At 41.2% G+C, this 12,138-nt stretch overlaps 1 protein-coding gene across 2 annotated transcripts in view; it reads left to right on the forward strand.

Moving 5' to 3' along the window:
* itpr3 (inositol 1,4,5-trisphosphate receptor, type 3) overlaps positions 1-12,138 on the forward strand; it is a 310,992-nt gene that overhangs the window by 267,268 nt on the left and 31,586 nt on the right. For both annotated transcript variants that reach the window (XM_063065549.1, XM_063065550.1), the window contains exons 45-47: positions 3,706-3,807; positions 5,129-5,212; positions 10,064-10,165. In XM_063065549.1, the coding sequence (XP_062921619.1) occupies positions 3,706-3,807; positions 5,129-5,212; positions 10,064-10,165 (288 nt within the window). The remainder of the gene's footprint in view (positions 1-3,705; positions 3,808-5,128; positions 5,213-10,063; positions 10,166-12,138) is intronic.

Consider the following 12,138-nt stretch of genomic DNA (forward strand, 5'->3'; position numbering starts at 1 on the left):
CTAAGCTTAGATGTTGACCTTTTGATTGAATCCTAATACCTGACAAAAGATAATTCTCTCTCTGATATGTTGTTTGACAAGCTGGAAGTTTCCAGATTTTCTATTTTTAATTTAATACCTTGGGGACTTGTACTATTTTGCCATTCATAGAGCATAGTTTTGTGTAACTTTTTTTCCCAGAAGGTTATTTACTTCTAAACCATTTCCAAGGGCCATCTGGTGGTGGCACTGTTAGTCTCGCGAGACCACGAATCTGTGCCTGGAAAGTTCCAGGGCGCAAGCCTGGGCAAGGTTGTATGGAAGACCGACAGTTGCCCATGCAGCAAGTCTCCCCTCTCCACGACACCGATATTGTCCAAGGGAAGGGCAGGGGCCGACACAGCTTGGCACCGGTGTCATTGCAGGAGTTGCCAGAATGAGGTTGAGGGCAACATCAGACTGCCTTAGGGACTCCAGCTCTGGATTTGTCCTCAGGGTTTACTCCTGAAGCCTTTCCCATGAGTGGGTACGGCCGCAAAGGCAGCAGAGGTTTGGAATCAGGGTTTTCCCTCTCTTAGATGGACTGCCTTCCCAGGCTGATGAGGTCCATCTATCTCAAACACTGGTTTTTAGGCGCCAGGACCCACCTTCGCCCTGTCTGCTGTCAGTAGAATCAGTTCCGCCGGGCTTAGAGGCTAAACCACACGAGAAGGCCAGGAGTTGGATGTGGTTGTCAGAGGCTATTTGAGGCGTGCGCCGTGAGGAGCACTTTTAGGTAGTGGGAGCTTGTCCCCATTACCACTCCTCAGCTTGACAACCTTGGAACCATCTACCAGAAAATAATATGTTTTATTTCAGACATGCATAAACAAATGATACTTCTGGTCATAGTTTTGTTCTCAATGCTCTTGCACTGTCTCTTCCTTACTGCCTCTCTGCTACCTTTCTCATTGTTGCCCTCACTGACTCTTCTCAAAGTCAATGCTGAGTTTATTGTCACATACACAAGTACATGTATCTGCAGGAGCAATGAAAAACTTACTTGCAGTAGCATCACAGGCGCGGACCACCATATGATCATATAGCATCCTACTCTCTGCTTCACTCGCTGTATACTTAATGGCTCACTTTGAATTCCAGTCCTCCCTGTCCCAAATTCCACCTATGCACTGCCATCTTGCTGCCTGACATTTGGCTCCACTTGCAACTCCATTTGCCCTATCTCCACTGCACCTTACTACTTAGCTAAAGACATCAGTGTCCCCCCAGGTTATTTTCCAAATTACGTAAACCTCCCACTGATTAGTGAGTGGGAACACTTTTATTTGACTGGTCCCTTTATAACTTCAATTCATTGCACCTCAGCAGAGCTCTGAAGGCTGTTGTACTGTGGAGCAAAGTGACAGAGTTTCAGACCCTCTCTTCAGTGGGACTGTTCAAATAGAAAGCGATTCAAAAACCAAACAAAACTGGAAGGTTAAAACAATGAGCATTTGAGCATGGAAGTGCAAGCCAGCAAGAAGCCTTGTGGGACAAGAGCAAACCATGTGGAGAGGCTGGAATACTCAGGGTGGTGGGCATGGACGGGTGCAAGGCAGGACAGAAATGTACCTTGTAGGGCTATGAAGTGGTGAGGACATTTGAACGATTGGATCCATCTTTGAGGTCTGTCTTGGGCAGTATGTTGTGCAACACTATTGTGCAACACTACAAGACCATCAGATATAGGAGCAGAATTAGGCCATTTGGCCCATCGAGTCTGCTCTACTATTTCATCATGGCTGATCTATTTTCCTTTTCAGCCCCAATCTGCTGCCTTTATAAGACCATAAGAAGTCTAATTAGACACAAGTCTAATTCAGTAACTGTAATTAACATATATTGGAAAATAGGTAAAATAAATTTAATTTAGTAATATTGAAGAATGAACTTTTCTTTATATAACCTCAGACATACCACCTCTCCCAGAAGTTTCGGGAGTCTCCCGCACATTGATAGTGGCTTCCTGATGCCCGCAAGTTATATACAATATCCCGGAAATCAATTTTTTTGAGAGCAAGTGCGAGAGAGAGTGCAAGAGCGAAAGAGCAGGCACGAGAGACAGAGAGTGCGTGCGCACCATGGCAGAGTGTTCCAAAAAAAGAAAATATAAAATGTACGTCACCCCAGACTACCCTAAAGTGTACTCCTGCCTAATATAAGTCTATTGCAGACATCCCACATCTCCTGGAAGTTCCGGGAGCCTCCCGCAAATTGATGGTGCTACCTCCGTGAAATGAGTTTTTGCAGGGTGGGAAGTCTGTAACCTTTTATGATTTCAAGACAAGGTGTTATCTCCCAATGGCTATCCATTTTAATTCTACTTCCCATTCCCATTCCGATATGTCTATCCATGGCCTCCTCCACTATCATGATGAGTTGGAGGAACAACACCTTATAATCCATCTGGGTAGCCTCCAACCTGATGGCATGAACTTTGATTTCTTGAACTTATGGTAATGCCCTCCACCCACCCTCACCCCTTCTCCACTTCCCATCCCTTTTCCCTCTCTCACCTTATCTCCTTGCCAGCCCATCACCTCCCTCTGGTGCTACTCCCCCCCCCACCCCCCTTTTCTTTCTTCCTTGGCCTTCTGTCTCTTTCACCAACTTCCCAGCTCTTTACTTCATCCATCCCCCTTTAGGTTTCACCGATCACCTTGTGTTTCTCTCTCCCCCCTTCCCACCCACCCCCACCCCACCACACCTTTTAAATCTACTCCTCTGCTTTTTTTCTCCAGTCCTGCCAAAGAGTCTCGGTCTGAATCGTCGACTGTACTCTTTTCCATAGATGCTGCCCGGCCTGCTGAGTTCATCCAGCATTTTGTGTGTGTTGCTAAATCACTTATACTCAGTTACAAATTACTTAAAGTGCAGTTACTGTTATATGTGCAAACACTGCAGCCAATTTTAGTTGCAAACAGTAAGGTTTATTGTGGGCCTGGAATGTGAGAAATGTTCAAGAGATTAAACTTTTTTTTCTCATAGTATCAGACAGTTTTAGCATCCACCTGAAAAGGTAGGTGGAAGAAGTTCAAATTATACAAAAGCAGCAGCACTTCATTGTATGTATGGATAAAGCATATGTTTAAATCACCACTTTCTCATTCAGGATAAAATTTATAAGACAATACATATTTTACTAGCAGAAGCTCCTGATAGATACTGTAATACATAGTTTAGTATATCTTGCTTGATAAAAGCTCATGTCAATTGCAAGTATGTATCATGTTAGCTCCGCAAGAGCAAGCCTTTTACTCATAATGTGTTTCAACAGCAGGGCAAGCTCCTGAGTGTGTTAGTTTGCACTAAAGGTAAATTTATTGGGATTCTTTTCATGGAGTGAGCTAACAGAGAACTTTGACTGGTGTTATCAGAATACTTGCAATATTTATAGTCATAGAGTAACACCGTATGAAAACAGGCTCCTCCACCCAACAAGTCCATGCCTTCCCATCATCTTCCCTGCTGTCCACATTCAACCTTTAACCCTCCAAGTCCTTCCCTTCATGTATCTATCTAAACGCCTCTTGAATGCTACAATTTAATTTGCTACCAAATCTATTGCTACACATTGCGCATTGACTTTCTTACGACAATGGAAAATATAAAAGGTATGTTCTGATGAGACCAGAAACAGACTTCAGGCATTAGTATTTACTTACAATTGAACTATGCCCCTTTAAGGTTGACGTTATAAAGAAGGCCTACAACCAAGAAGAGGAATGCGAGAATTCAGAGGTTTCCCCAAGAAGCGTGGGACACAATATTTATATCTTAGCTTTGCAGGTAACGCTGATTGAATTTTATCTTTTGATTGCCATCTTTTTCATATCCTCCTGTTCACCTTTGAGGCTTTCTTCTTTTACTCAGAAAAGAATGTCAGGGCATCATTATCATCACAGGGAACCATTTCAGAGACTGGTAAGGGCAGATAAATTTAATGATGGCCCATTATTCAAATGACTATTTGGTCAGCTGGCTAGGAAAATCCCAGATGCAATATATATGCTCTAATTGCAGTGTTGTAGTAACCTTCAGCACCTCAAGTTATCCAAAAATTTGTTATAGACATTGAAGCATTTCTGAAGAACAGTCATTCTTGTACCGAAGATAGGGTAACACCGAGGTGATACAGAGCAGAACCCCAGAACAACATCATGATTATGTCCAACTTATCTGTTTACCTGACATTGATTAGCCAGATCACTGAGAATACATCCCTGCAGTTATTCAAAATAATATCCTGGATTATTTTAATGTACAACTGAAAGAGCATAAAGCCTAAATTTAACATCTTATCCAAAGATGTTTCACTAGTAGTCTAGAATTCCTTAAGTACTGTCAGACTTTAATGTTCAAGTTTCTGATTTGAGACTTGAACCTGCAACGTACTAAATATCTTGTTCAAGTGCTGTTTGCTAAACCAAAGTTATACCTTTTTCAATTTAATGAATGCAGCAAAACTCCAATAATCTGGCTTTGATGCTCATATTTTGTGGCAACTTAGTGCTATATCCACACTGAGGCACCAAAGCACATTTAATTTATTTTTTAAATAGAATATCCCCCCCCCCCCGCCTGCAGTGAATCAGATACGTTTAAAGGGAGTGCAGGAAAAGGGGTTCTGCTGAGTGGACATGGAGTATAGCAGGCATCACCTGGTGAGCCAGGCTGTGAACGATTGGGATTTCCAAATAGTTGGATCACATGTTTTTGGAGTTTTACTCTATGTATGTTTGTTTATGAAAGAGGCTGAATCATTTCCTGTGCTATTAATATTTTTGAAAAAAAATATTAGTCTTCAGAAAATTTGTTTTGGATGGCAGAATAATATAGAACATAATATAGTACTTGTTACTGCAATCAGGCTGCAGAACCTTAAAAAATTATGGAGCACCTAAAACATATTGTTCACAAATTAATAAATATTGGTTCATCAGTTGCCATTTCATATCTATTTACCCTTGTGACCCTATATCAATGATGCTGTCACGTGGAAATAGATATGAAATTACAAATTGGGTTTTGCACTGGTATTGTCTTACACTTCTCTTTGGAACCAACATTGAATACAAAAGGTTTTTCTGAAGTCAATATTGTCTTCCAGTTGTCACGCCATAACAAACTGCTGCAGCAGCTACTGAAGCCAGTGAAACGGGTACAAGAAGATGTGGAAGAAGGCATTTCAATGGTGAGTCAGTGAGTTTAATGAGTAAGATTGATTACACTATTAGAATGATTTCCCTTAGTAATAAAGATCAGTTAGGCACAAAGAGAATCTGTACTTACTGACAAGTACCTTTATTGGCTAATTTCACAAACACATGAATTTGCATAGCCGAGTACCTGTGAGAAGACTTACTAAGTTTCCTTGACACTGCACAAACAGTTAAAGAGTAGAAAAGTAATACCTGGGAAGAAGAGTCTATGTTGGCCAGGCATTCCTCGTGCTCCTGATGTGATCTCCACGTGTCCAACGTGGGGTCCTCCACATCTGTGATAGTTGGTCACTGCCTGTGCTCCCAAAATCCTTTATTTTTATTCCTTCTCTTATCAGATCAATCTCTGATGTTTCAGTTCTGTTGGCCCATGGTCAACTGATTGACCTATGTCAGTTCTCATTGGACGTAGACCAGGGCTACAAGCAGTATTGTTTTATGCCCTTTGCCTCCAACTTCATGTCCGAAGTGGCAACTTTTGTTCTATTTAACTCTGACTAGTTCAATCCAGTCAAACATGGTTACCCAAACACTGGCCTCAGGTGACAAGATTACCTCTGCAAACATGCCATTTTACACGATGAACAGCTTCTTATCTGAGAACATTCTCAGGTTTAGCAGATCATTAGCAGAAACTGCTTGTGCCCCTGTTCAGTTGCTGTAATCACATTATCCCAGAGCAAAAATCAGTTCATCAAACTGTTCACAAAATGGTGGCTGCGAGGACAGTCTCACTAAATGGCCACATCCATTCCTGTTCACTGATTGTCGGCCTTTCTGGCCAACAACACAACATGCTTGATGAAGTACATGTATTTACTGTGCATCAGAATTGATGCTAATCACCATCATGACGAGAAACAGCAAAGAACATTCACTATACCCAAGTACCAGAACAAAATCCATCCCGCAAAAAGAATCCATCTACCTCCGCTTAAGGTGCAGTAGCATTATTATCCCTATATATCTCACAAGCAATGCTGTAGGATCACTCTTGACCATCAGCTTAACTGGCCTAGTTGCAGGAGAACTGTAACTATAAAGCAAGTGTAATGGTTTGATATTCTGTGGCAAGGACCTCGTTTCCAGATGCCCAATGCCTTTTCCACAAGGCTCAAGTCAGGAAGGTGCTGGAATTAAACATCTTTTTGGCTGAAGTCCAAAACCAGGTGTATGGTGCATCATTCAATATTATGCTTTTAATTCTGTTAAAAGCAAGATTTTAGTTACAAAGGAAAGCTGGAATTCTCCTATTCTTCAAGGCAGTAAATGCTGGAATCACTTGGCAGGTCAGGCTGTATCTGTGGGAAGAGAAACAGAGTGTAAACACTTCTGGCTGCCTTTAAAAAGAGTCACAAAGTCAAAGACAACTACAGCAGAGCAACAGGCCCTTCAGCCCCTCTACTTCATGCCGAACCATTTAAGCTGCCGAGACCCATTGACCTGCACCTGAACCATAGCCCTCCATTCCCCTACCACCCATAGTCATAGTCATAGTCATACTTTATTGATCCCAGGGGAAATTGGTTTTCATTACAGTTGCACCATAAATAATAGTAATAGAACCATAAATAGTTAAATAGTAATATGTAAATTATGCCAGTAAGTTATGAAATAAGTCCAGGACCAGCCTATCGGCTCAGGGTGTCTGACCCTCCAAGGGAAAGTTTGATGGCCACAGGCAGGAGTGACTTCCTATGACGCTCTGTGCTGCATCTCGGTGGAATGAGTCTCTGGCTGAATGTACTCCTGTGCCCAACCAATACATTATGTAGTGGATGGGAGACATTGACCAAGATGGCATGCAACTTAGACAGCATCCTCTTTTCAGACACCACAGTCAGAGAGTCCAGTTCCATCCCCACAACATCACTGGCCTTACGAATCCGTGTACCTATCCAAACTTCTCTTAAATGTTGAAATCAAAATCGCGTCAACCAGTCACACTAGCAGCTTGTTCCACATTCCCACCACCCTCTGAGAGAAGTTTCCCCTCATGTTTCTCTTAAACATCTCACCTTTCACCTTTAATCCATGATCTCTGATGGCAGTCTCACCCAACCTCAGTGGGAAAGACCTGCTTGCATTTATCCTATCTATACCCCTCATAATTTTGTAAACCTGTACCAACTCTCCTCTCAATCTTCTGCATTCTTGGTGAATTAAGTCCTGTCCCATTCAATCTGTCCTCATAACTCAGGTCCGCCAGTAAATTTACAACATCCATATAAATTTTCTCTGTACTCTTCAATCTTATTTGCATATTTTCTGTAGTTAGGTGACCAAAACTGCACATAATACTCTACATTAGGCCTCACCAATGTCTTATACAACTTTTGTCCTGAAATGTTAACTGTGTTTCTCTTCCCAAAATACAGCCTCACTGGCTGATCAAATTGAGCATATTTTGTTTTAATTTTAGACTTCCAATTTCATTTTGGTTCAATTCTGCCATTTTTCATTGGATGATGAATGCTGGTCCCCACAAAATCAGTAACAAAAATATTACTTGGTAGGGTGTTTATGAGCTTCAGCATAGAGAGAAACAACAACTCTTATTTTATAGTAGCTTTAATATTCATTGAAAAACACCCCAAAGAATTTTACAGAGGGCGAATGAGAAATAAATGAATGCTGTGCCAAGAAGTTGCTGCAAGGAGAGTTATGATGGAGGGCCCTTGGGAATTTCAGACACATCATCTGAAATATGGTGCCTCGGGATATCAACACTGCACCGATTAAATATGAACTCAAATTCTCCAGATGGGTGAAAACCTAGGTATAACTCAAATTATTGTGTGAAGATCAGACCCTTTTTATTAAGGTGACACAAAAATTAATGCAGATGCTGGAAACCTGAAGCAAAATGTGAAAAGGTGGGAACACAGAGCAACGTAGTCAGCATCTGGGAAGAGAGATAGTCAATGAAACTTCTTCGTGCCTGTTTCATAACAGACTGGTCTTGTATTGCAATCTCAGAGGTTTCTCTGCAAAATGTTATATGATAGAAATGTAAATTCTGTGTTGTCTATTCGTAACAATATCATGTTTTGATATTGGTTGGTTGGTTGGTTGGCATCCGTCTGTCCCGAAGGACGATGAGGGATGATGATCATTATTACAAGCTGGGGTGGGGGGGGGGGAGGTTATGGAGACCCTGAGATGCCCAGTCATCAAGATCTGCCTCTCAGCCTCACCAGTGTAGCCCAAAGGAAATTTTATGAAGCAATACATTTGACACCAGTTTGGCTGCAAGAGCTGTCAGAAGGATGTTCAATAACGTCCAGCCGCCTTAGGGGCTCCACTCCAAATTTGCTGTCTGGGTTTACTCCCGTAGCCTTCGTCTCTCCCGAGGCTGCCCACAAGGCAGTGGAGCTATTTATCCATAGCTGGGGATCTGGTTCAATAGGGCTGTCCACATACCGGTAGGCCGGCGTGCTATATGTGCCTAGGCCAGACCTCTTCCCCATCCTCTGTAGTTCAGCCTAAGTCCAAAAGGAATTCAATTTCTGTGTGTCGCCAGTGAGAGGAGGCACTACATGAGGCTTGCTCTTGGAGAGGCTATGTACTGGCAGGGAGAGACTTACACATTCAGTTCTGCTTTTTGCAAGACTGCTAGTCAGCAGTGGAAGCTGAAAGTGAGAGCGACAAGCACTACCCACCACACTACCACACAAGACAAATCACAACAAACATTTTGAAGCTTCAGTATAAGCAGGAATAAAAATGTTATTGTGACCATACGTGCAGAAATGAATGCCTTAAGCTTATACAAGAGAAGACTGCAAATTGGCCATGGGGCTGCAGTCTACCCCCTGACTTTAGACTCCTCCAGGTGTTTAATAAGGGAGGAAGAGTTTAAGCTAAATCCTTAATGCTTAATGTTATGAATGCCAGTGAAATCTGTACCTTGCACAAGGTGTATTCTACTTTTGAAAGGGAATGGCTGTTAGTTTCAAGTAGACCTGAAATTAACACCACTTTCAGATAGGATAACAATTAAAATCACGGTTTAAAAAGTTTTAAAAACTTTTTGAAATTTTTAAGCTTTTGAATTTTGGACTGTTCCGGCTTTGTATAGAACTGTGTTTCAGCTGACTGTCAAAGTCTTCTCCTCATTTTATGTGTGCCATTCAATTTGTGCCTCCCCCTTACTATACCTCTCCTTTTGATTTGGACACCTTTATTGTTACACAGTACCTTGTCATTTTGAATCTTCCCCGTTTTTCCTTAAACTTGTCCCTGCAAGAATAGCCAAAAAGGCCATCTTTCTTCATCAAGATTTCCAAGGAATATGCTAAAAATCTGTGTAATTTCCAGTCTCCTGTAGCAATAAATTTATTCAAAGTAACCTAACTCAAACTGAAATTTTCATGCAGCAGTACCATTCTGATATAAGGAATCATTTTCTTATTACTTCTTTAAAGAAACATTAACGTAAATATAGCTTCAGACTTTGTAGTGTTTCCAGTTGTTATCTTGGAATGTTTTTGTATGTTTAAGTTGTTATGTAAATTTATTGTTATTGAATGTTGCTGGAAGTCAGATGCAAATCAACTTCACAAGCTCGGATCCAGATTATTAAAGTCTTATATGAATGTCTTAATTTGATCTGACTTTTAAATTGCATAATTTAATGTGGTGATATGCACAACACTACAATTTACACAAGTTCAGATCTAGGAATTACTTTTAAAGTTACGAGTAGGAACATATGCACCAAATGGCATCTGAACATTTTGTGATTTTTGTCAGATTACTGAATGAACCCCATCAATAAATCCAGTGTTTCTTGATTTAATGGATTTTTCAACATTTTCCAGCTTATGCTCAATAATATGCAAATGTTGAAAACGGGTCATCAGCAACCTCAAGAAGAGGAGGATCCTTTGACTTACTATTCAAAACACACAGCACAGATTGAGGTATGATCCTAACAACTTTAAGGCTGGGTGGTGTTTCATATCCATCTGAACAGCACAGATGAAATGATCCTGAACAAAGGGCCTCAGTATTTGTCTGAAGATGCCATTGCTCTAAAAAACCCTTTGGTGTTGTGTGCAGAAGAATGAGCTTTCTATGAATAATAAATTCAAATGTCTTTTCTCTCCTCCTGCTGTCTTTGTGGAGGAAAGGGGAGAATGTGATTTGCTAACTGAGGAAAGAATTGGGACTGCAGCAGAATGGGACGGGTGGTGAACGTTTTGGTCAGTGAGGGGACATTCAGTAGGTTGTGCATGGGAGCTGCTAGGATTAACTTTTCTACTTAGGTACAACTTACCTAAAGACAGCTCTAGGTTCCAGAGCCTGAATGTTACTCAGAGGTTTTTCTTGTTTTAACTTTTGCTAAAGCAGGCTTCATTTTAGTGGGAAAGGCCTGCTTCTGTGCCAGTTGTGGAAAGGCACCCTTCACATGTGACTGAAAAGCGTGGCCTGTCAGCATATTGCACATGAAGAAGGAGGAATAATGCTGACTAACTGGCTGTCCCTGATTTGAGTTAGTGCTTGTTTTTTCTGTTTTTCTTAATAAATTAATTCATATTATGCTGCATAGTCAGATTTTTAGACCTTCACTCTTATTACAGAGTTGAAACAGTAACATGGGCATATTATAGCAGAAGACCGACTTACAATTGTACTTCATATATCATTGACCACAGTTAAGGGGACCAAAAATTATCATATCAAAGACAGCCATAGTTTTTGCATTGAGCTGCCTTTAGTTTGTCTTATCACCATGATGTCAAAAATGAATGATATTCATTTTTAAATATTTGTTTGCTCATTCAAATACAAATGCACACAATGGCATGGTTTTAAATTCCTCATAGCTCTCAAATTCCACTCATGTTTAATACAGCAGCTGCTCCTTGGTCCTTCAGTCCATTCAAGTTGATCTATCCCAGTCAGAAATATATTGCAATGTTAGTTGTAGACATAATTAACCAATAATGAAAAGTGCTGAACAACCTAAAATATGTCTCTTGTGATTTGTCCAAGTTTGTATTGACACTTGCTTCGTCAATAGGATAATTGATTATAATTATCAATTGTGATAAATTTCTACAGTTCTTGGACACCTATGAGAGGATTCAACTAAAAGTAGTCTATTATTCCTGTCTCAGTGGAGGGAGTTAAAATATACAATGGTATGAAGCCTAAAACCCAACACAACATCTGTCTGAAAACTTTGTGTTTTGGTGATTTTACTTATACATTTCCTGATGAATAGTAACACTAAAGTTGTATGTTGCCCCATCCTTCTATGATATTTTTAAGAGAAAAACTAAGCTGGATGCTTGGAGTGGTTAGAATTATGCAATACAACACAGCAGGAACAAATGGGGCAAGATTGTGGTATTCATCACTGCTAAGCCTGCCAGTGATTCACAATTTAAATAGGGGCAGCACTTAACATAGTGGTTAGCACAACCCTATTTAAAAAGGCATCCGTTAGTCTTGCGAGATTATGGATCTGCGCCTGGAAAGTCTTCACTCTCCAGGGCTTAGGCCTGGGCAAGGTTGTATGGAAGACTGACAGTTGCTGCAAGGCTCCCCCCTCCATGACACCGATGTTGTCCAAGGGAAGGGCAAGGGCCGATACAGCTTGGCACCAGTGTCGTCGCAGAGCACTGTGTGGTTAAGTGCCTTGCTCAAGGTCACAACACGCTGCCTCGGTTGGGGCTCGATCTCACAACCTTCAGGTCGCTAGTCGAATGCCTTAACCACTTGGCCACGAGCCCACACAACACTGTTACAGAACTTGTAACCTGGGTTCAATACCTGCTGCTGTTGTCAGGAGTTTGTGTGTTCTCTTTGTGACAGCACATCTTTCCTCTGAGTGCTCCAGTTTCCTCTCACATTCCAAAAATGTATGGGTTAGTCGGCTAATTTATCA

Source organism: Mobula hypostoma, chromosome 13 (genome assembly GCF_963921235.1).
Source record: "Mobula hypostoma chromosome 13, sMobHyp1.1, whole genome shotgun sequence".
NCBI classification, from domain to species: domain Eukaryota; kingdom Metazoa; phylum Chordata; class Chondrichthyes; order Myliobatiformes; family Myliobatidae; genus Mobula; species Mobula hypostoma.